Source organism: Musa acuminata, chromosome BXJ1-11 (genome assembly GCF_036884655.1).
Source record: "Musa acuminata AAA Group cultivar baxijiao chromosome BXJ1-11, Cavendish_Baxijiao_AAA, whole genome shotgun sequence".
In the NCBI taxonomy this organism is placed as follows: domain Eukaryota; kingdom Viridiplantae; phylum Streptophyta; class Magnoliopsida; order Zingiberales; family Musaceae; genus Musa; species Musa acuminata.
The window spans coordinates 29,805,925-29,829,911 of record NC_088337.1 but is presented as its reverse complement, the minus strand read 5'-3'; the positions used below and the strand labels follow the sequence as shown (position 1 = coordinate 29,829,911).

The 23,987-nt window shown below is 37.7% G+C and overlaps 4 protein-coding genes across 4 annotated transcripts; 2 read left to right on the top strand and 2 right to left on the bottom strand.

The window, feature by feature from the left end:
• Positions 1-10: 10 nt before the first annotated feature.
• Positions 11-3,987, bottom strand: LOC135597582 (pyruvate dehydrogenase (acetyl-transferring) kinase, mitochondrial-like). Its single transcript, XM_065090728.1, has 6 exons — positions 3,587-3,987; positions 2,830-3,085; positions 2,514-2,694; positions 1,842-1,989; positions 1,319-1,529; positions 11-402 (listed from the first exon to the last, which is right to left on the bottom strand). Exons 1-6 carry the CDS (start codon positions 3,833-3,835, stop codon positions 344-346), a joined length of 1,104 nt encoding a protein of 367 aa, XP_064946800.1. The 5' UTR covers positions 3,836-3,987; the 3' UTR covers positions 11-343.
• Positions 3,988-4,947: 960 nt separating this feature from the next.
• LOC135597579 (novel plant SNARE 13-like) lies at positions 4,948-12,627 on the top strand. Its single transcript, XM_065090724.1, has 11 exons — positions 4,948-5,075; positions 5,155-5,308; positions 7,781-7,873; positions 8,059-8,152; positions 8,238-8,275; positions 9,739-9,836; positions 11,178-11,257; positions 11,333-11,389; positions 11,540-11,632; positions 11,734-11,808; positions 12,241-12,627. Exons 2-11 carry the CDS (start codon positions 5,232-5,234, stop codon positions 12,334-12,336), a joined length of 801 nt encoding a protein of 266 aa, XP_064946796.1. The 5' UTR covers positions 4,948-5,075; positions 5,155-5,231; the 3' UTR covers positions 12,337-12,627.
• Positions 12,628-13,146: 519 nt separating this feature from the next.
• On the top strand, positions 13,147-14,373 carry LOC135597580 (1-Cys peroxiredoxin-like). The gene is made up of 4 exons (XM_065090726.1): positions 13,147-13,395; positions 13,462-13,610; positions 13,690-13,836; positions 13,919-14,373. Exons 1-4 carry the CDS (start codon positions 13,278-13,280, stop codon positions 14,162-14,164), a joined length of 660 nt encoding a protein of 219 aa, XP_064946798.1. The 5' UTR covers positions 13,147-13,277; the 3' UTR covers positions 14,165-14,373.
• A 223-nt stretch (positions 14,374-14,596) lies between these two features.
• Positions 14,597-23,378, bottom strand: LOC135597578 (glycerol-3-phosphate acyltransferase 9-like). The gene is made up of 12 exons (XM_065090723.1): positions 23,182-23,378; positions 23,018-23,075; positions 22,272-22,390; positions 19,695-19,794; positions 19,310-19,405; positions 19,137-19,233; positions 18,950-19,037; positions 18,772-18,868; positions 17,759-17,844; positions 16,576-16,695; positions 16,388-16,486; positions 14,597-14,929 (listed from the first exon to the last, which is right to left on the bottom strand). Exons 1-12 carry the CDS (start codon positions 23,286-23,288, stop codon positions 14,881-14,883), a joined length of 1,116 nt encoding a protein of 371 aa, XP_064946795.1. The 5' UTR covers positions 23,289-23,378; the 3' UTR covers positions 14,597-14,880.
• Positions 23,379-23,987: the final 609 nt, after the last annotated feature.

Here is a 23,987-nt window from a genome sequence, read left to right as displayed (position 1 = left end):
ATGAATCATCTGAATGCAAATGAGAAGCTTCAGTTTCATTCAACTAGCATAGAATTCAAAGTTTTTTTCGTTTGCAATGATCAATGCTGACTTTGAAGTACCGAAATCATCTGCAATGCCACAAATATGAATCATCTGAATGGATATGAGAAGCTTCAGTTTCATTCAACTAGCAGAGATTTCAAAGTTTCTTTCCATATATTTTTCTTCTGCAATGATCGATGCTGACTTTGACGTGTGGAAATCATCTGCAAAATTCAAGCTTAAAGCACAGATCTAAAGCCTTAGCTCTGCGCAAGTGAGAATTGTAGCTTCTTATCAAGCATGAAAAATATTTAAGAACTTATGGCAGGGGTTCTTGTGAGTCGCCCAGTCGAGACAAATGAAGGTAGGCATCGGTTCCTGGAAACGCCAGTGCAAAAAATGACAAAAATGCATCAGAAAAATCCTAATTGTATTACAGGTTGTATGCGTCTAGCATATGAAGTGATACAGGGCTGAGAAAAATAGAAATGGTGCAATTGAATATGTTCGACAATGGAAAGGCTTCTTGCATCATTGATATTGGAAATTCCCAGCTCAATGTTCTATGTATAGGCAACACAAAAACCATCTCTTGAACATAAGAATAATTTAATAAAAAGACAGGAGAAGAGAAAACAAAGAGGCTCAATACATAAGACTATTCTAATCATTCTGAGTATATCCACAACTTCCTTTTCCTTGCTTGATCAAGTGGCTATCAAATTGCAGAAAACCTATCAAATTGCAGCATAGCCTGAGTCACATTGGCTAAATTTCATAAAATTTCCCATTATTTTGTTCCTTGCATAAATCTTTTGTAACAAATACATCAAATATGTTTCCAGGTGATGCAATTAACTACACTAGTTTGCCATTATTTTCAATTGTACAGTCTTATATTTTTCCAATCACATAGTTCAAGCTAACTGCCACAAACTCAATCTTGTTAGTTTTATCCAAATAATAAAGATGTAAAAAAGAAATCTGTATATTTTGATGGTTTTTATAGCAAAAAATGTGCATCATACATAAACCTACCAAATGTGGTGCTGCAGTAACTTACTTTACAAGTCTCAAAGAGAGAATCTTTTTTATGCAATACAATATCTGCTTAAGCTATATTTTTGTCATGAGGATTGATATAGTTTTGCATGAGATGACATGGAATTTGTTAGGTATATGCATGTATGCCAAGCAACATCTGGAAAAGAACATAGACATAATCATGGTGGACTACAAACAATGTCAAAGGAACTTGAATCAAGTATCAAGTCAAAACAAGAGTTGGACTTACCATATCCTTCCATGGAGATAATTTGCAGATCACCACCAAAATAACGAGCATAGAGACGACTAATTGGAAGTCCATAACCATAACCAGCCATGGTTACCCCATCTGAGATTCCTTCATAGTTCTCATCTAGTGGATTCTTTGCAGTACTATAGAGATATGTGAAGATCTTTGGAAGGCCACTTCTAGCTATACCACCCCCTTCATCTGATATCTGCCACAAATGATGAAAGATCATGATTCAAATTACAGTAGCGTTTATAGTTCAAACAATCCATTTCTTTAATCTAGGTAAACTCATATGACTACTTTCCTATATAAACAATTCTGGAATCTGGAATACAGCTATATAAACATAGAATCATTACCTTGAAAAGAAAGAAAGACAAAGAATGTGGGGTAAGTAAATGAAAAATAATGGACAATTTTACTCAACTAGTTTTCTCCTGCCAGAAATTTCCTCGATATCAAGTTTGAACAAATAATCAACACTAATTACAGATATAAGCAACTATTAAAGGCAAACCTTTATTGTAACATCCTCTATCCCATCAGCAACAATAATTCTAACAGGAGGGACATCTTTGTCGGAATCCATGAAACGCTCTTGAACTGCACGCAAAGAGTTCTTTACCAGCTCAAAGACCATAAGGTGCAAATGTGATGGAACATACCTGTTTCAGAAAGAGAATAAGAAGAAAGAGAGCAATACTCATAAGAACATAGAAAAGGTAAACATCACATGAAAAGAATATCAATTTTGCTTCATAAAACATAAAGATAAATGTGCTTCCACCTCTTTAAGGACAGTTCAAATGCTATTACAACATTGGGAATTGCACTTATGAAATTAGAACAACTTGCTTAGAAACTTCTGCAGCTTCTGTTTGTAGAAAGACAGAACAGGCAATTTAAGGATCCATATATCAAGGGAAGAGGCACGAAGATAGGAAGGAAAGAAGGGTGACAATGACAAGCAAAAGAAATGCAAGGATAAGTAAAACAGGAAACAGGAAAACACCATTTAATTGTATAGATCTCTATCTTGATCCTGATCTTGGGGTCCTACATTCAACAGAAAATTCAAAAGCCAAGAATAAAAGAAGTCAATCATTTGAATTTGTTGCTTACCAATAAGCATATCACAAACAAGATACATTTATTGATCACATACAACAAATGTAAGAGAAACACTCACGGGAAGGTGAAATTTGGATCTCCATATATGTTAACGTCAGGAGCACTCCCATATTCTCGAAAGCAGAGACTGCGGGCGTCTTCACTAGCAGTTCGGGCAACTTGCATCGGAGAAAGTCTAGTGTTTATCTGACCAATACAACCTGGTTCTGGATCAGGATCATGCAAGGCCACATGCTGTCCTGAATTCCACAGAAATCAGAGGTATCATGCCACAAAACTTTGTCCTGAGTTTTTCTTTTGGCTGTATAAACAGAGCATAGTGGAATAATAAAGACTTGTGTCACTGAGAAAGTTAGAGAAGAATTTCCTCTGACCTATAAGCATGCGGATCCCAATTCTTGACATGTAAAAACGGTCAAGAAATCGATGGATCTCCTCCAGCTCTGACACGACCTTGCAGTTTATGTCTCTCTTTAGCTGCTGTACACCTAAAGCCATGGCTGGAACCACGTTGTTATGCCTCACCTTGATCATCTTTATCATTTGAGTGAAAGCTAATTCATCGTTGCTGTCCTTAACATCTGGAAAGGATCGGATATCGCGAAAAGATTCCAGATACCAATCTCTGACCTTTAAAAGGATAATTGAAATGTCAGCCTTCATGACTCTCGTACATCATGTTCAGTAGGAAACATACATTGTTGTTGATGGATTTGGTATTTGTATTATAGGAACTAAAAGGAAAAAAAAACAAGAAAATATTAAAAAAAAGATCAAATATTTACGATTGTGGAAATATTTTACTCCCAAAATCTATGAGAAGATAAATCTTGAGATGTCGAACCTAAAGAAAAAATGTGACGAAAATAGCTAAAAAAGGGGCAAAAGTCAAGATCAGGAGTGAGATTTTGGTTGATTTACTGTAAGTCTGCTACCTGCAAAAAAAAATCTGTCTTTTTAGGACCAAGTCTAAAGAAAGGGCAGATTCCCGACCACCGATACGTATTATGTCCGGAATTTCCATCAGAGATACCAGCTTTTTATTAGCCGATGGTGACACCAGATTGGGGATCGAGACCAGTAAACACATCTGCAGCCAGAATGGACACCGTACCAAGCACACGGAAGTACCTTCAAGACGGCGGGTTTCTGGGACAGGCCAAAGGGCAGTGACTCCAGCTCAATGGCCCTCCGGGCGATCCTCACGGGGAGCTCCTTGTGGAGGAACTGAGCGGAAAGGAGGAGGTTCTTCTCGGTGGGGCGAGCACCGAACTCCATCATGTACCGCAGGCTCACCCCGTTCTGCTTCATGGCTCCCCAGCGCTGCACCTCCTCGGCCAGCGCCTTGGAGGAGCACTCGGCCGCCTTCTTCACCGCCATGGCCACCAAGCTCAGGATCGACCCGAAGAGGAGGCGGCGGCAGGCGAAGCCATCGGCGAGTGGTACACAGGGAGAGCGAGAGCGAGAAAGCGATATTGGATTTATCTTCGATATTGGCGCACGACTCCGAAACGGTCGCAACAACGCCCTCGCCGACGCGCTGAGTCATAACCCATCATCCTGTGGACTCAATTGGTATTTCCTTTTCACACTCGATTCATTGAACCCTTCATCTAATATTATTTATTATTATACGTCTGTGCTACATATAATACACATTATTTATCCCCACAAATAATCTGTCACGTTAACTGACAGTCAATTGGTCAACGCCAGATGGAAGAAGAGTTGTGTCTTCGTATTTACTTCTCTCCCACTCCAATTAGCATCAAATATATAAATATAAATAAATAAATAAATATATATATCTTCCTCTCTTAAATTAAATTTAAAAAAATACAGAAAATATTTCTATAAATGTCCTTCAAAATATCTGATTTAATTAAAACAATATGTTGATATTTAATGTTTATTTAAAGCTGATAGACGGTTGAGATAAAAAGGAGATGTAACGTAGGTAAGACGATGCTTTTAATCTCAACCGTTGGTCTTTCTTTCTTCCCTTCCTTTTTGCCGTGGAAGAAAAAGGTAGCCGCTCATTTCGAGCGACGGTAGGCAGCGGAGTCCCGTAATCGTGTCCGACTTCTCTAATCTCGACCGTCCACGTGTAGAAATATAAGGGCGGTCGAGATTTAAAGAACTAGTCAGATGGACGGTTTTAAAAGGTACTTTATAATTTCTATATACAATATACGTTTTACAGGATCTTCACTACTCGGGTCCCACTGCCATCACATGTTCGTCTGGTGGAGTGGGCCCCATAGCGAACAGCGCATCCCACCTAAATCCACTCTGTCAACACAAACAAACTCGCTTTTCGTTCGTCCTCTTGTAGCCCTCGTAACTGCACCTTGATTAGATACACTCAGCACATCTTAGAACGTCTGATTTCCATCAGACGATCCATCGCTGCTGGTAAGTTTCTTGGGTCGGATTATAAACGTCTCTCTTTAAAAACAAAAAGGGGTGAGAAAGAGAGAGAGAGAGAGAGAGAGAGATAGAGAGAGAGAGAACTATTCGTTGCCACGATGCGAAGAATTTGATTTGATTTGGGGGTTCGAAGACAGCGAGAGCCCTCGAAAACAGCCTCTCTCTCTGGTGGAGTAGGGATTTGGATCTGGTATGCTGAATTCGAACCCTTTCTTCTGATCCTTCTCTCGATGTGGGTGGATCGGTGGGTTTGATCCCAGGAAGCGCAGCGCTCTGTGGTGGTGACTGGAGGAGTCGGAATCTAGGGGAAGTTTCTGCTGCTGGGTTTTGGTTTCTTGCGTGAGGAATGGCGAGCGATCTGCCCATCAGCCCGGAGCTGGAGGAGATCGATGGCAAGATCCAGGACATCTTCCGAGCCCTTCAGTAAGATCGTTCGCCTCTTCCATCCTTCAGTCGTTGTTTTGATAGCCCTGTTTCGCTTAGTTCATGCACGTGCTTCTTTAATCTGTACAGATTCATGTTTTCAGGGGCGTATGCAATCTTCATGGGGAAACCAGAATCCTGCTTTTTAGTTTTCTGAACTGCATAAGATTACAGAAATTTAGATGGATCGTTGTTTTCTAAAACTTATGTTGGTTGAAATGTAATGTGCATCGAGATATTAGTTGTATCTTTACTGGACAGCAATCTTTCTTGAATATCTTGACTTTGACTGTCGGTGATTTTATATCATTTGACAAAAGAAAAAAGAGGAACAAGGGGAACTCGATAATCACTATGAACATACTGGTTTAGTTTATCCGAAGCTTCTGAGATCATAATCAGATTCTAAATTAGGGAAAATGGAAACTAAGAGTATTTCCTGTATGTAGTGTAGGATAGATCTACATGGTGTATGGGGAATATAAAGGTGAAGCTTTGTAACATAAAATAATAATAATAATAACAATAACTTGTGCTCGATTGCGACACTAGCTTTGTGAAGGAGATACTAGAACTGCAGTGGATTTTAGCACTGTGAAATCTCCAAATACGCTGCAAAAACTAGTAAGTTTATAAAAAAGTGTGTACGCTTTATGATTTTCCAACAGTTTGACATCATAATTTGAATTAGTGATTAAGAAAGTTTTTGGGTTTTTAGAAATTGTTAGAGGAAAATAAGCTTTTTTGTCATAAAGGTTTATCATAGATAATATTTCTTAGAGAGAGTGACTTGAAAGAGAAGTTGGAGAACACCTATAGGTATAGCTACAAGGAAACAATTCTAAATGCTTAGAAAGCATCAAAAAATAGGCAGAAAGCAAAATGCGTAGCTTGGAAAAGTTTATCTATCTATGACATGCAATGTAGTGGAGCTTATATTTAAAGCAACCTTTATAAGAATTTAAACTACAGGTAATTAGATTAAAAAAAAGGAAAAAAAGAAATAATGAACTTCATCTATCCATTTTTTAAATTTTCTATTCAGGTTATAATGGCTCTTCCAAGTCAGGAGGAGGAACTTATCACCTGTCATATTAAAGGAAAAGCTGATGTTGCATCTGTGATCTTTTTTGGTGGCAAAGCAAAAAAAGATTTTAATTGATTATATGTTGGTATTGCTAATGAAGTGCATGGCATGCGGAGAGGGTAGGAGAGTTGTCTGCTAGTTGCAGTATTTTCCATGAAGGATCAGCATCAGTTTTCTAGATGTTTACATTAGCGAGGGCAAACATGAAATTAGCATGACAGAATATCTTTCGGAGTCTTCTTTTCTAAATGCCAGGAAAGAACCGTTTTCATTTTTTCCATAGTTTTGTAAGTCTTTTTATTTACGATTGAAGTTCAGATTCTCTAAACTCTGTTGGTCCGTTTGTCCTCAGTAGTTATTTTCATGAAGTGACATAGTCCAACTTGCTTCTAATTACATGGTTAGAAATGTCATTCACTGGATGATGTCCCCTTACAACGATTATACATCTGATCTAATATATTTTTTATCATGTTGGTCAAAGCACTATCTGCCGGGGGATTGGATCTTTGGTACTTATCTCTTATAGGTGGTCTTTCAGATTGAGGCATGTCAGTATGTTCTAATTATTGTAGTATATCACTGAAAATGAAATTAATCTATCTAATAGGTAATGGCTGTATATCATTGATGACCTGTATGTAATTGTTGATAGTTCTGCATCATAGTGGAAGAATTTTGTTTCATAATATGAATCTAAAGAACAACTGATGAATTTTGTTCTCAGATGCTCAAGGACTTCCGTTTCTTACAGGATGTGCTTGGGGAAGTCATGATGCTATCCTTGATTTCTGACTATGTGTGTATCAGATCAGAATTTCAAATACAACGATAGCACAAGGAAATGATACTTCCTTTTAGTTAGGAAATAGTTGAATATGGAATTGATATCATTAGAGGAGAGATATATTCTATTTGCTCGGTAAGTTTTATAGTTAATTTTGTAAGAAGCCTTTCGGGTAATTCTATGATCCAAATTGAGATTTGCCATGCTTGGAAGTAGTAAATTTCTCGTATAAGTTATCTTTACATCTTGTATGTTATTGTGCATCTTTGTCAGTCATTGGTTTAATGTTTAAAGTTTACAGGATGATGCTTTTAATTGTTATTGTATCTTTCTGTACTTTAAGAATTCTCTTTGTTAATCTTATTCATTTGCATTATATTATTTTGTTGCATGATGCTTTAATCCATGTAATCGTCATTTTATTTGTTCATATTTTGGTATTTGTTCTTCAATTTTCATGCTTAATTCAATACAGGAAATTTGTTGAATTTATTGCCGTAATTGGTTTATCTAACCGTTCAATATTGCAGCAGAACCTTGGAAGCCAAATTGATTAATATTGACAATTGTTTTTCCTGTGATTATCTGCACTCTGCAGGAATGGATTCCAAAAATTAGATAAGATTAAAGACCCTAGTAGACAGACTAAACAGTTGGAGGAGCTTACAGGGAAGATGAGGGAATGTAAGCGGTAGGTGAATTGACCTTGCTTTTACTGTATAATATTATACAAAAGATCCTCCTGGGTTTATACAAGTGGATACAAGTTATTCATGTTTATCACTTGCTTTTACAGTACAAAACATTAAGGTATTCTGTTTTTATCACCACAGTGAACCTTTTTTTTATATATTAGTGGCATGTTAATCTTTGCAGGTTGATTAAAGAGTTTGATCATGAACTTAAAGATCAGGAGAGTCGAATTCAACCAGAGCATAATAAGCAGCTCAATGAGAAGAAGCAATCGATGGTTGGTAATTTGTTCCCTAATTCTTGCCTTTTTTCTAATCTTCTTTTTGATAATTGTAACATAATCTCCTTTTCTGTTATTGCAGATTAAGGAGCTAAACTCATATGTGGCTTTGAGAAAGACGTATGTTTTAAACTGCTGTCAATCTTCCTCCTCCTAGTTCTGTCTTCTGCAATAGTATTTTACATCCTGTGACCAAGGCCACAAACATCTTTCTTAACTTTCATAAATTAGAACTTATCATTACTTGTTATTAATGTAAAGTGTAATGCTCACTTTGTGGATTCTTTATGTGATATAGGTTGTGTCCCCACCATATATGTTTTGCTAACTAAGCTCTGACTCTATTTGATGATGAAATTCATGCAATTTATGTTCTTTCTCTTGGGACCAACTGAGCTACTTTATCATGTATGTACTATCACTTTAAGTTTTGGTTATCTAAAGACAATAATGGTTGTATGAGACCTTGCAAAAGATAAACGGACTGCTGAAACAATCAAAGCATGCATATATGTTTAAGGATTGTCCATTTTTATGCCTGTTAAATACATGTATTTGCCTATATAATTCTCAATTTTGGTATTTGCTTCAATGTCGTTCAAAACAAGTTGTATTTGTGTCTATTCCCCTCTACAATTTATGTGAATAATCATCAAGCTATTCTTTGTTAAATTGCAGGATGTTTATGTTCAATTAATTAGAGTTCTAGAATGATTAAAACACCCACGTTTAGTTCCTGAACTGCATTTGCAACAATCCCTCTCAAATCTTTTTGATTGTTTAGTTTATTGCTATGTAGACTTTAATCGGTTGCAAAAATGTTCAAGGCTACATGTGTTTTTCTTTTCTCTCTTCATTACTGATAACCTTTAGTGTCTACTCACAGAAGATATTATAGGGGCATATGTGTAAATATTATGTATTATAAGCAGCATGCATTCTTCTGAAATAAAAGGGCAATATACTCAAATACTTTTATGTCGAGGGGTCTAGTTCTTATTTCCTGTATGACATCCATGTTTGAAGTTACGATTGCAGCATCATAGTGCAGGTGATGCAGCACTTGCTGTTCTTTTTGTTAGTGGTTGTTATTCCTCATCAATACAAATTGTTTTCTTTATGTTTTCTAATGTTTTACTATTTTTTATAATCTTTTAATCTTTAAGTTATTTCTCTGCTGATTTCAATTCCACCAATCCTTCTAATTATAACATTCATAAGTGAACTTTATTCTGATATCAATTCTGCAAACTGTCCAAAATATTTGTTGTTGTCTACAATTCCTGATGTTTGACTTCGAATTTACTGGTCCTAGGGTTTGTTGATTATTAGCTGCATCTATTATGTGGTTGAATTTTGTCTGTCTATTTATCTATATTCAACCAATCTATTTGTAGTATCCTCGGTATTTCTTCTTGTAACATGCATCTCTTTTTTATACAGTTTCTTTTCTTTGTGCAAGATCTAATGCAATTTTGCTTGCTAATTTCTAATGCATCTGTCCTCTAGTGAACAAATCCCACTATATCTTTGCATCTCTTTTGTTAGTTGATAAGATTGCCTTTTCAATTAATGGCTTTCAGGTACCAAAGTAACCTTGGAAATAAAAGAGTTGAGCTCTTTGATATGGGTGCTGGAACTAGTGATCCTGTAACCCAGGAGAATGTTAAGATGGCATCAGGTATTAATTGATCTCTTACACCAAAGTATCATTTACAGTGGTACACTAACCTAGTATTTGTATATTTTGCTTTTCAATGTCTTGAAGTTCCTGAGTGGTTTCTCAAGAAAAGAAAATGGTTCAGTTACATTTAGGATTTTTGGGTCAGAAGATGGCCAGGACCACCTGAAGAAATGGAGGGGTTTTGGCTTGATATTACTGAGAAATCTTGGATAGTGACGAGCATGGGAAAAATGCTATAATTAATAGAATATACAGTCCATGGTAGATGCTATATTTTACTTTTTAATGTTTCGAAATTCCTGAGTGCTTTTTGAAGACAAGAAAATGGTTCAGCTATAATTAGCATTTTTGGGTCAGAAGATGGCTAAGAGCACCTGAGGAAATTGAGGATTCTGGCTTGATGTTATTCATAAATATTGGATAGTGAAAAGCATAAGAAAAAAAAAGCTATAATTAATAGAATATTCGGTGCATGAGGAGATGGAAAAGGACTTGGATGGATCTAAGCAATTCTTTCAAGGACATGCGTAACTTCTAAGCAATTTTGTTGAGTTCTATCATAAAACTATCATGTTTTGAGCCTTGGACTTCAAGCTAAATTTCAATCATTGCATGCAGATGATTCTATGCATCTACTTGTGAAAAACGTGTACGAGAATATTGATAAGTTAGATCTTCTCTTCTTTGATTTAGGTGGAGTGAAAAATTTGTGATCCCCATTTACAGTGATAGGAAATAGTTGATAATTCAGAAATTTTGTTTTGTTTTTTTGTTAGTGAACAATGGGAGAGGATCACCCACCATGAGTTTTGAAATGGATTTTTATTTTTTCTCAGTCAAGTTTTGTCTAGAGAGGAACTTGCATAAGACCTAGTGTCTTAGTGTTTTGATAGGTGTTATTAGTCAGGGGCATGCAAACAACATACAATTTTAGCATGTGACACTCTTTGGATGAATGGACCAATATAGAGGTGCTATGAAACACATTGATTGACAGTCTATTCATGCTCAAGCTTGTTGTCTGATTGTGATATTTCAAGTGCATCAGATGGGAAAATTTTCAACTGGCATATACTATGAGATGGTTGGCTAATCGAAGGTGTAGGATTGATATAATTGTGAACCTATTAATACTCGATGACAATATGTATGCAATGGCATAATCCATTGCCTGGTTAACTCCAATGTGCAACTTTGTTCTAGAAATGAAGCAAATGGACTCTTTTGAACTATAGTTTTCTCTAAAGTGGCAATTTTCTCGACTGTTTTCTGAGAAACTTGCCATTTACCATTTAGTCTGCATGCTTATTATCTCGTTAATATTGTGTCATCTTGTAGATATGTCTAATCAAGAGCTGATAGACAATGGAAGGAAGCAAATGGATGAGACTGATCAAGCCATTGAGCGTTCAAAAATGGTGAATTCTTATCTTCATGCAACCTCTGGGTTATCGTTTGCTTTTGTATCTTCACATATAACATTGAACTTATAGGTCGTTGAGCAAACCATTGAAGTAGGAACTCAAACTGCTGCAAATCTTAAAGGCCAAGTAAGTTACCAAGCACTTTCGTAAGCAGATCACAATTGACTGTGATTGACTTTTTTTAATTCCTCCTACTTATATTTTTCTTCTTCTTGTAAAATGTCTTCTTTACAAACAAATTTTCTGTTAAAAGAGTAAAATTCTGTGATTTTGCAGACAGAACAAATGGGTCGAATTGTTAATGAGCTGGACACCATTCATTTTTCCATCAAGAAGGCTTCTCAGTTGGTGAAAGAGATTGGTAGGCAGGTTGTCCTTTGGTCTCTGGTCTCTATGTTCTTTCCTCTTTATTCCAGTCTTCCATGTATTCTCCACTTAATCTACTCTAATGACCAAAACTCTTCTTTCAGGTTGCCACCGATAAGTGCATCATGTTTTTCTTATTTCTTATAGTTTGTGGTGTCATTGCAATCATTATCGTGAAGGTACTCTCCCACTTCTTCTTGTGTCAATCACAGCCATTTCATCTTTTTTCTTTTACTTCGAGACTGGAACTTCTGTAAGCATATTAGTATGTGTTTTCCAAATTAAGTCATCATACTTGCATGAAGTATTATTGTTATCTGCTAGAAGACTTGGCTACCAACTTTTAGGTTAACATCCAGCCATTGAGAACTTGCATATGGTAAGTTCTAAATGTTATGTAAGTTTTGTTGGTCAACAACACATTTTACTGAATAAATGGATCTACAAACAACTATTTCAACCCATTTAACTTTGACAATAACATCACAGAGTCGTAAATAGTTTTGTCACATAGGCGTTCCTGCACAGAGCATCCACAAAGTCACTGTGTAACCCAGATGGCGATGATTCTAATTACTATCATCTAACCTTTTTTGTTTCCCAATTGGCAGATTGTGCACCCGAACGACAAGAACATCAGAGACATACCGGGATTGGCGCCTCCAGCTGGAAGGAAATTGTTGTCATTAGAAACTCTTGGAAATTGACAGTTTGTTTTCATGTTTGACGGAGGACTCCAGTGCCGTGTGTGAGAGGAACATGTCAGAAGTCACAGAGCTTAAAGCGCCTCATTTGGGGATGAGTACGTCACTTGCTTCCCTTGGGCAGGATTTCCAACGCCCTTCCCGTGTACATTTGGCATAGAGTGAAAACATTACATGGATCAATCAATTTATGCTGTGGATATGTGAGAATGCCTTCGAAACATTTGTAATTTCGGACTTTCATCTATTGTTTCTTTCCCAGATTGTGGATGCCAAACTTGTACCTTCTGTCTAGATTTGCAAGTCTTAGTGTTGATTAGTGTATCGAGACCCTCCATTTTTCTTACTGGTGTAAGCGGTACTCGCGGATGGATCTACACCGTCAACTGCACGGTTGCATCAGAACCTTCAGGAAGACGTCCTGTAAGTATTCCTTAAGATTGAGAAGTATTTAAGTACATCATTCATCTTTAGTGAAATGTCTACACTAAAGCTCTTTTTGACCTGATAGATGAACAGGTCGGTCAGCGTCATGTCACCGAACGCCATCAACGCTACGAGCAGGGAAGGGAACGCCTACATCGGGTTCCTTCCGGGAGCCCTCCAAGGATAAGTCGTGTTCTCATGGCTCGCTTCCCTTACGTTGCGCCCTTCGTCTCCTACCGACACGTGGAGCATCCTCTTCGTATCCGAAGACTAACAAGGTGTTCTTCCCGCTGAACGAATTCGTGTTGACGTGACGTCGACAGCGCCGCTCCCGTTCGTCTCCGTCCGAACATTCACGAGGGAGGCAGGACACGTCGCCACGACTGCTGTCACGACCCCGACACGTGCGCTGCATGCGGCCGAGACGGGGTTCTTCTTAACCGAGGCCCCGCGGCTCGCGTTCAAGGCATCGCCGGTGGGAAGGGTTCGAACACCGAGGAGAGCGTTACCGTCGAAAGATGCCGGGGCTGACGATCGGAGACACCGTAGCTGACCTGGAGCTGGAGACCACCCAGGGGAAGATATGGATCCACGACTACGTCGGCGATGGCTATTGCATCGTCTTCTCTCACCCCGGTAAGCCATCTCAGCCCTCCCTTCCTCCCTCGGCGGTGTTTGACTGATTGCTTGCACGCGCTGCAGCTGACTTCACGCCGGTGTGCACCACGGAGCTGGGGATGATGGCGAAGTACGCGCCGGAGTTCGAGAAGAGAGGGGTGAAGCTGCTCGGCTTATCGTGCGACGACGTAGAGTCCCACAAGGAATGGATCAAGGACGTGGAGGCTTACACGGTGTGCTCTCCCCGCGCGTTACGTTACCTCCATCGTTACAGCAGCATCGGTGTTGATGACTGGTGTTTGATTACGGCAGCCGGGGAGCCTCGTGACGTATCCGATTGCGGCGGACCCAAAGAGGGAGGTGATCAAGCAGCTTAACATGGTGGATCCCGACGAGGAGGACGCCAGCGGAAACCAGCTTCCGTCGAGGGCACTGCATGTTGTCGGACCAGATAAGAAGGTAGCGTGACAGTGACAAATTGATTGTGCGTGGTTTTGTAGGTGCGACGGTGTTTGTTGTGGTGGTGGTGGTGGTGGTGCAGGTGAAGCTGAGCATGCTGTACCCGGCGTCGACGGGGCGGAACATGGACGAGGTGTTGAGGGTGGTGGACTCACTGCAGAAGGCGGCGAAGCACAAGGTGGCGACGCCGGTGAACTGGAAGCCGGGGGACCCGGTGGTGATCTCGCCCAGCGTGTCGAACGAGGAGGCCAAGCAGATGTTCCCGCAGGGGTTCGAAACCACGGATCTGCCGTCCAAGAAGGAGTACCTCCGCTTCACCCAAGCTTGATGCATGTGGTCATGGTCATGGTCATGGTCATTGCTGTTATGCTATTGTGGTGAGCAGTAGTGTATATGATGAGCAGTGTCGGATTGTTGTGTCGCTGTTTCTGTGGGTTGTCTGTCTCTCTTCCTAATACTCTCTCTCTTTCTCTCTCTCTCTGTGTCGCTCATGTTTTGTGCAGAGTTAAATAGTCAAAAGGCGTTACGTTAACTATAGATTTTGGTGCGACGAATTGCGAGTCGTTCATTTTATACGAGAGATGGTTGACGTTGAAACATTGGAAGAAAAATGATCATTTTAGCCAACCAAGTTAACGCGATTGGCGAACGGAGCGAAGATCCACGTTTGAGTAATGCCCTATTAACGCTTCACCATAATATCTTGTATTATGTACGCAATCATGAATTAGATTTGACCTCAACATTTGGGTAAGAAACAGGAAAGGAAACGGGGCTCCGCCAAAAACCCCAGATTTGACGCATGATCATGATGGCTGAAATGTACAACAATAACATTGGCCGTGATTCAATCACACCTTTACACAATCTGAGACTTCAACCTTCACGTAAGAAACAGGGCACGGCAAGCCCCATACTTGACACACCTGAATGATCGTGATTACTTAACTGTACAATAATATAATATTGGCCATGATTCACCTTATACACATGCTGGTCCTCACTAATGGATCCGTTTCCAACACTAATCTTATTATTATCTGTTCATTTCTCCTCCAATCGCTGTAAGACTGACTCCGCAAAGATCTGCTGCCTGCAAATTAGGCAAGTAATTTACAAAAAGATGCAAAAAAGAAAAAAAAAGAAAAAAAGAACAGAGGCAGTATGCACCTACAAAAAAACCATCACTTGATTGAAATAAAACTGCATCTACATGTACTTTCTAACTTTCTATCACTTCTCACATTGTTAATGGTATCATGCACCAAGAAGCTTAGAAAATATCAAATCACTTGTAGATTAACGTGTAGGTGTTCTCATATGCTCTTCATGTGGCAACATATGCAAATGCAGCCATATGATTTATGCAATAAGTCATGCACCGTGGCTGGAAGAGGCTGATATCACCGCAACTACATAATGATATTGTATAGATGAACTTTGGCTTCAAATGTATAATGTTCTTCCTCGTCACTTCTTGTTATTTGAGGACTAATAGGCTTCAAAGTAGTATAAATATCACCCTTTAACTAAAATGAACCATACAAACCCTTTTAGATTTACTTCCTCTGATTGATTCCTTTGTAGCACTAAAAACATAGCATGATAATAGTTTTTCTCAAAATTGTCAGATTTCTTCTAAAAATACAGCTAGTTTTTTTTTTTTTTTTTTTAAATGCTTTACTCAACTAGAGACTCCAGTTGTAAGGAAAAGAACAATATGGTTTTATAACAACAAGATGAAGCCAAAAATCCAAATTGTTTGCGATCAGCAACATAAAATTTTTCCCATCACTCCATTATTAGCAATGTTCCTGGTAAAGTTACCAGACAAACATAAATTGAGTCACCTAACATGATTTAATTCATTCATTAGCTTCCTTTGTACATGTTCAAACCACCCAAAATGGTTTTTTTTCTCAATTTTAGTCCTTAATTAAAACTATTCCTAAATGTCAACAAATGCAAACTTTTATTGATTTGTTATTTATATAACACTAAGAATCAATAGGTTAACCTTTTCCTTTTGGAAAAAAAAAAAATCAAAGCATGCCTAATCCTTTTTTAAATATCATTCCTTAATTGCTCAACATTTCAATTCATATAGCATTGCTAGTCATAATTTTGTCTTATAATTTTTTGTTCTTTCAACCAATGGGTTAGACAACATACGACACTACGACACTTAGAATGACCCTCTTGCTTTAACCATCCTAATTTAAGTATATGACCAATATGTCTAATCTCCTCTTCACATTGAACAATAGAAGCAAGATACTGATTACTTCTGCTTCTTCAAACTTCTGTTCATTATATAAGTTGTACCTTGGACTGTTGATGTTGCTACTATATATGTCAACCCTGATTGTAGTAGCTCAAATTAATATTTGCCTCAATAATATAACAAAAAATAATACAATAGAACTTACACCTAATTATGTGAACACATAATCCAAGCACTAGGAAATGTAAGATGCTGTAACCATTTACACAAAAATAAAATGCATTTTGTATTTTGCAAGAAAAATAGAAAGGTTGACATGTATCATACTTGCGCTCTATGAGCTTGGGACTGGGGCGGAAGTACTTTAGATAGCCATCCCATGGGACCTTTTTGAGACCAGCTCGAACAGAGATCATCTCTTGAACCCTACATGGCATGACCATATAGACAGTATCAGTGAAATGACTGTTTCTGCTTACAATGTTGTATATCATGAAGCTCTAAAACAATTTCACCTTTCAGCAAATTCAATAGGAGTCTCTCCAGGCCTTATATACTGAGGCTCCAGGTACCAAACATCACAAACAACAGCCCATGATGTCATAAGCTGTACTAAGTGCATCGTGAAAGATTGCCTGCCAAACAACAGTAAGGTAGCAATGAGATGCTGCATATAAATGAAGCGTGCAACGATCTTACATGACTTTACAAGCCAATAAGCATCCAAGCCCTTTAATTGTAAAAAGAAGAGAAAATATTCATGAAAAATAACAGCCTCCCGTAGTCATCATGGACCTTATATATAATCAAAGTGCCCATAATTCACGTAAACACCAGGTTATAAGGGTTGATCAACATGAGCTGTCATTATCTCCTAAAAAAAAAATACTGACTTCAAAGAGAGAGTGCTAAATAGAAAAAAAATCTACTAGTTTGGCTCACCCAAGTCAAGTTAGAGAGTTGTCATCCACCAGAGATGTAAGCAGGATATCATTTTAAGGCTTCTGCTGAGGTGGTCTTATTTTGCTTGCTGTGAAAAAGATGCAACATCATGCACCCTCCTTTTGCCACACATGACCAAACATGAAAAATATAATCATTATATGGAGATAATCGTCATGTTATCCACATGATACTGGGCCATAAAAACAAGGCATCATATATGTTCTACAATCCTCATAGTATACAACACAGTGGAGATTCAACACTTGGTTGCCTACAAACTTCCCTCTAGAACAGCAGTCATATAGACAACCCTCTTAGTCTAGAATTTTATTTTGCTAAGACACTGTCAAATCACATGACATGATGAACATATTTACCATTGTGATAAAATCTTGATTGACAGTATTACATAAGTTGATACTTCTGTCTTGGATAAGTTAAACTATCAAGAAAATAGTTAAAATACTTGTATAGTTCAAGCTTAGTTTGATAATGCAGGCATGATCTATCACACAAAATCATGCATTCTTTTACTTTGGTGAATGAAAACTCTTCGCTCTCAATAAAAGTTAAAATGAGGTCAAACACCTAACCTATTGGAGAGTGGAGACTGTTACAATCTTATGCTTAACATTTGTAACTTAATTGATGCACTATCATCTCACATACTTTTGTGCTTTTGATTCCATGTTAAATCATGAAATTATAAAAATCAAGTTTTCATCTAAGCCTAGTCACAATTAAGGCACCTACTTTTTGCTGTTCCAGAAAGCATCCACAAAAATCTTGTTGTACTTGATTGCTACAGGACAAACAGCACAACCAAGTTCAAAAGCACCCTGCACATGGATCACAAAAGAAGGTGAACTTTTCTAAAGTTAAAATTTTATAGTAACTAATTAAGATTGAAGGGACAACCAAAAATGCAGGAGACTTAACAAGAAAGTGTTTAAGAAGCAAAAATAATCTTAAATGCTAGAAGTACACCTGCAACAACAAGCCAGTGGATTCCAACAACATCGCACGGATACAGAAGCAATCAGTATTAACAAGTACTTTTCATATTGATCCAAACAATAATTCAAATGCAAAGAAACATTTCATAATGATGAATACTTTTGTTCAAATCTACTGCTTACGAACACAATTTTATAATGTTAACCATTTTGGAGAGATTATCAGTTGGATTAGAGAAGGCTACAATCTACAACTGATTCATTTTAAGTATCAAGTACAATCTCTCTTGAACAAGATGAGATTGCTGAAGTTCTGATGATAATACAGATAACATGATATTTCTCACACGGTAGGAGATGTAATATGATGAGTCGACCATCTGTATCTGCACAAGCAACTGATCCAAGGCATCCTTGCTGCCTCTTTATTCTATCTAAAAACAACAAAGTTCTTGTTTTGTGCCGTTTGTGCATCCAACTAATAAGTACATTGGTCCATAGAAAAGATAATGAAAAACCATGTCGATCTTGCAGCATGATGGATTCAGGAATGAGATGTGAGAGCTAACATGAAATTGGCTCGTCGTCTTGATCTGATTTTTCAATACATGTTGCATAGACCTGAGCTTGTAAGCAAATATGGGTGTTTTGACTACTCATCAAAGTCTAATATGAACATGCATAAAAGATTGGAGTGCAACTCGAAACTTATGTTTTGCTTACTGTGAATCTAAACTTATCCAGTGTGAGTATCTCAGCAAAAGCATCATATACATCTAAGTACAGTGACTTTGGAAATATTGGGCAAACCTTCTTGAACATAACAGTATAATGGTTGTTAACGCAAGTTCCCTCAGGAAATATCAGAAGAGGGTTGTTGTCAACTCCTTGAATGTGTTCTCTCAACCTAGATATCCAAAAAGTAAACATCAAGACTATAAACAGAAAAGAACAATTACACTTTGTAGCAAAAGAAGGCAACTCTTACTTTCTAGCTACAATTTCACGGTCCTTAGCCTCTGTACGGTTGAACCATATACAACCTAAACTTTCTACGATGATCTTCTGGATAAATCCTATGGCAGAAAAATCAAGCATTAATGTTACTTTACTCAGATAAATAGCTAGAAAAACAAAAGAATAAGGCTCAAAATCGAGTAAATGTAGGCTCTTACCAACCCAACCAGGATGCTTTTGCATAATGACAGCAAATGCTGTCATCTGTTCTAAGATGATGAAATCAATCATAGAAGTGTGGTTGGCAACGAAGACCTATTAAATGAAGTTTGCTTAATCTCAGAGAAAAACAAGATCTATCATATCTGAGTTCTGTATGAATATTAAGAACCTGTTGAGGGCGCATGCTGGGACGAGGTCCATGGTATTTAATCACTGCCGTCCATGAAGCAACAAATACGCTGCATATCATCTCAACCAGTTTCCTCTGCATACAAATGGACAAAGCAAAAAAAAGACACCTAGAATATACCTTAATTACCGATATAAGCACAGATCTGAGAAAGCAAAGATAATTAGTCCTTTAAACAAAAAGAACCATACATTTCAAGATTGAAAATTTTGTTATTTAACTTTTTAGCTTTAAGGAGCATCATCAAGAACAGAACAAAAACCAATCATCAACATGAAGAACTTCGTGGATGAAATTAAAAGAAAAAACTGCAATAGCTGGCTAGAAGATCAAACAAGCAGGTTACTTGCAACAAGAAATCTACCTCTATTTCACGCTTCCACTTATTATGTTCTCCTAAAAGGAAATGCACCAGTGAAAAGGCTGCAAAGAATACTATCCATCCTGCAACCAAGATTATAACTCTACGACAACACATAAGAGATCTTAGTTTGAGATGAATATAAAGAATGAGATAAAACAAGTTACTGATAGGAGATTCTAAATGTAGACAAGAACAGAAAATAACACTGAAGAAGACAAATATTTTTCTGCAACATATGAAAGTAAAATGAGCCCTAAGTTGTGGCAACATAAATACTTCACGCCATAGGTTGTCATAATTGATAAAAATAAACAAATATAGTGAATTTCTACATATATAAACCAAAATTAACTATCAAGGAGAATTGATGAAATAAAAACCAGACAAACCTCGTTCCAGACACAGAAGGCATATAAATATGTAACTCATCAACCCAAACCAAGATATATAACAAGTTGCATAAGATAAAGTCTACCCTATTGAATGTTATTGAGAGCTAATTCCTTCAAGAAAAAGAAAAAGGTGGTAATCACAGTGCAACTTGTCTAGTGTCAATTTAGACAAAAAGCATTTCCTCAGTTTATTGGCTTTTTATTTCAATATTAGGTCCTAAAAACAGAAGTTCTGGCTGGCACAGCACAGCAGATGTAACAACTTAATTAATCTTCATTATGATCACTTGCTGTTGCAGAATGAGCTAGTGAACCTAAATATAGGTAAACTCTGTATCATTTTGATAGGGGTTTCATATCTCCCTATCATGCAAGATAAGTGATGGCATTAGCTATGCCCGATCAAACACCAGCCTGATATCATTTGAAACTAAATAAGACTATCTAAAACACATAGTGTTCAAATGGTCCAAGTGGCTGCAGGCAATGAGTGGACCAACAATACTATCCCAATCAATCTCCTTCTTGGCTTCTTGCATCAAATTCTCTTCTTTTCATTCTTAGCATAATCCCTCTTATTTCTTTACATGAACAAAAAGATAAACAAACATGTAACAGGCCATGAAAATATGTTACAGCATCATGACCAGGCCTGATGGGATACTAACCCAAAAACCGCATCCATCATATCACTTCCTATGTGAGACTAATGTGTCTATAGCAAGGATTGTAATTTCGTACCATACTAGAGTTTCAATCTCAGCTCAATACAGTACGGTACGAGCATACCGTATGCTTCGATGTACCGCTCAGTACATATATATATATATATATATATATATATATATATATATATATATATATATATATATATATATATATATATATATATAATAAGTTAAAAAATAATAGAAAAGGCGACATTGCCTCGTTTCTTCTACCCACGCGGGGAGAAGAAACCGAGTAGAAGAATTGGGGTGTGTGTGTGTGTGTGTGTGTGTGTGTGTGTGTGTGTGTGTATATCTATATATATAGTGTTAAAAGATAATAAAAAGGGCGATGTCGCCTCGTTTCTTCTCCCCGCGCAAATGAGGAGAAGTCGCCGACGACGCCGAGACCTCGTCACCACAAACGAGGAGGCGGCATCTCATATGTGGCGTCCGACGAGGGAGGGTGGCGATGGATCGGGATCATCGAGAGAGAGCAGCGTTGGATCTTCAGGTTCTCCCTCCCTTTTCTTCTCCCTCTTCTTACTTCTCGCTCGGCTAATACCGCCCATTAGCAGGCGGCGACAATCGAAATCGACCTTTACTGACTAATTTGGGCGATAACAAGGTGAAAACAGCTCCAATCGATGGTATCACCCGGTAGCGGGCGGTTTCATTCGAAATTAAAATCCTTGATCTACAGTATCGTCAATGGATAGTGATTTCATACCTAAGCCTCTTAGCATATGCGTAGTATAGGTACCATATGTCATGATTTATTCCAATTCAAAAATTGACCCACTAACTTGATAAGCCTAGAATTAATGAAAATAGATCAAGCCTTATATACAAGTATATCCATCCTTCTACTTCCATGCCATTAGTCTTGGACATTATTTTCATTTTATTATTATGAAACAATTTCCAGGCCTAAATTTTTTAGTCTTGGGCATTACCAATTGATTCTCATTAATTATCTTTTGATCTTATCCATAAATTGATATGCTCTACCACTCTAGTGTTATAATTTTCAATTTTCTATCAATGATATAGTGTATCATGGATGGCCAATGTGATACTGTGATGCTTTTGATGTTTTAAATGGTATAGATTGTGGATGATCATGTTACCTTTTGCGTTTTGCTATTGTATAGCACATCCACTTTACATGAAACTTGTGGCAAACAGTGTATGATATTTTACATGCAGTGCTTAAGTAAATTAATTGATTACTTTGATAATATAGACTATGATCTTATACAAGTGGCCACTTACATGCTATTTATAACATTTTTAAGAATATTAAGTTTAACAAAAAGAACTTCTCAAGTAAATAACAAAGCCAATCTTCATGTAATGCAAAGGAATAGATGAAATCCATCATAAACTAAAAAAAGAAAATCTCTTAGATCATTTAAATTAATAATATCTGCCTATATTGACAACTATTCTACTAATAAAGAGAAAGTAATTCATACCTGAATGGAAAAAGAATCCCATATCTAATAACTACTCCCAAGCACCATAAAGGGAACAAATAGATATTCCAATTCCAGGGTTCTGAAGGATTCGACTTAAAGCAACGAGTGAAGGAGTCCTGTACTCACAGAAAACAAATGTAGTTATAGGGCATAAAGTATAAGATGGATTAAGTAATACCTGAAACATTAGCTATGAGCTAATCCATCCAACCAGATTCCATAGGAAAATAATACAACAGAAAATGACTAAATAACAGAATTGCATTTGTGAAACTTCAGAGACAAGACTAACTTGTGAAAATTAACGACCGAATGAAAGAGACAGCATTAGCTCTCGAGAATGACACATGGTTGATGATTCTCTTCCCCCATTAGTTTATACTCTTGAGAATGGCCCCTTGTCCGCATGATATTACACATAGAAAGTGGATTTCAATATAAGAAACCGACGACATAAGCAAGTCAAGAAATAAAGGTTTCAACAAAAACACTTTCTCCAATCAAATCAAGGCTATACTTCATCTAATTCTCTAACTCCATCCTCAAAATATACAGAACTAACCAAGGTCTGAGAACAGTCATTCATTCGAGACAAATACATCACTAACTAAAGCCACCATAACCACCAAACCTCATCGACGAAATAAAAAAAAAATTGCCCCCACCATTCCCAACCCTCGAATTAATACAGAGAGAGAGAGAGAGAGAGAGAGAGAGAGAGAGAGAGAGAGAGAGGAACTCACGTCCACGATGGCGCCGGCAGCTTCTTTGAGAGTAGGAGAAATGTCGAGGAGGTCCCTCCTGAACCAAAGAACAATTAAGGCTCCATCAAGAAACCTAGCTCGTCTAGAATTCCCCAAAAGAAAACGTGAAAAAGAACAAAACAAGGTGACCCAAGAATACACACAGGTGGAGCTTCTTGGGGGCCTCCCGGATCGACTCCACGGTGAGGTACTCGTCGATGTTGGGGCGGTCGAGATCCATCTCCGCGCTCGAGGTAGCCAACCCAGCCATGGCGAAACCGCTTCTGCCAGCAACCGAACTCCTCAGTCTTCTTGACCTCGCTTATACTTCATCTCCGTTTCCTCCCCCCCGTCTTTTTCAGTTTGACGTAACGAACAAAGATATTTACGATTTTAATTTCTCCTCCATCACATTCATCCAAAATATTCAGATTAATTAATTCCTGTGATTAATATTGACGTATTTATATCTAAAAACATATAAACACACAAATATGTAAAAGACTTAAAATATTCAAAAAATGTTTCATAATAAACAGTTTAACTAAGCGATTTAGTGACAAGCAGAAATAAGATAGAATAAACATGTGCTCATCGATAAACTCTATGATATTTTTCCCAAATGACACGAGAAGAAAAAGAGTTAAATATTTTTATTTGTATAAATATTAAAAATCTTAAAATTAATTTTTTTAAATATCGAAACTAAAAATATAGTTAATTAGTCACTAAAACTAAACCGTCGATCTCTTTCACGCGAACCGAGGCAATTGTCTCCGGTAACCCCACTGATCTCACCGGGGGGAGCCGCGATCGGCCTCGCAACACCGCAGCTTTTGCGCAGTCAAACCGGCACGCAAAGCGTGGGTTGACCGGCCCCCCATCTTGTTATTCGAGGAAACCTTCTTCCCTCCCGGTCTAATTAAGATTCGGTAACTCGACCGCGAGGTAACATGACTCGTAAGTCACG

What these genes read in the sequence shown, in the direction of transcription:
- LOC135597578 (XM_065090723.1), bottom strand. Translation starts at nt 23,288, where the DNA reads ATGGCTGGGTTGGCTACCTCGAGCGCGGAGATGGATCTCGACCGCCCC. An exon ending in GCCCCCAAGAAGCTCCACCT is followed by an intron (nt 23,076 to 23,181) that starts GTGTGTATTCTT and finishes TCTTTGGTTCAG; the next exon opens with GAGGGACCTCCTCGACATTT. An exon ending in CCAGCATGCGCCCTCAACAG is followed by an intron (nt 19,234 to 19,309) that starts GTTCTTAATATT and finishes TTCATTTAATAG; the next exon opens with GTCTTCGTTGCCAACCACAC.
- LOC135597580 (XM_065090726.1), top strand. Translation starts at nt 13,278, where the DNA reads ATGCCGGGGCTGACGATCGGAGACACCGTAGCTGACCTGGAGCTGGAG. An exon ending in CATCGTCTTCTCTCACCCCG is followed by an intron (nt 13,396 to 13,461) that starts GTAAGCCATCTC and finishes CACGCGCTGCAG; the next exon opens with CTGACTTCACGCCGGTGTGC. An exon ending in TTGTCGGACCAGATAAGAAG is followed by an intron (nt 13,837 to 13,918) that starts GTAGCGTGACAG and finishes GTGGTGGTGCAG; the next exon opens with GTGAAGCTGAGCATGCTGTA.
- LOC135597579 (XM_065090724.1), top strand. Translation starts at nt 5,232, where the DNA reads ATGGCGAGCGATCTGCCCATCAGCCCGGAGCTGGAGGAGATCGATGGC. An exon ending in ATGAGAAGAAGCAATCGATG is followed by an intron (nt 8,153 to 8,237) that starts GTTGGTAATTTG and finishes CTGTTATTGCAG; the next exon opens with ATTAAGGAGCTAAACTCATA. An exon ending in CTGCAAATCTTAAAGGCCAA is followed by an intron (nt 11,390 to 11,539) that starts GTAAGTTACCAA and finishes GTGATTTTGCAG; the next exon opens with ACAGAACAAATGGGTCGAAT.
- LOC135597582 (XM_065090728.1), bottom strand. Translation starts at nt 3,835, where the DNA reads ATGGCGGTGAAGAAGGCGGCCGAGTGCTCCTCCAAGGCGCTGGCCGAG. An exon ending in AGAAACCCGCCGTCTTGAAG is followed by an intron (nt 3,086 to 3,586) that starts GTACTTCCGTGT and finishes ATCCTTTTAAAG; the next exon opens with GTCAGAGATTGGTATCTGGA. An exon ending in TGGGATCCGCATGCTTATAG is followed by an intron (nt 2,695 to 2,829) that starts GTCAGAGGAAAT and finishes TGTGGAATTCAG; the next exon opens with GACAGCATGTGGCCTTGCAT.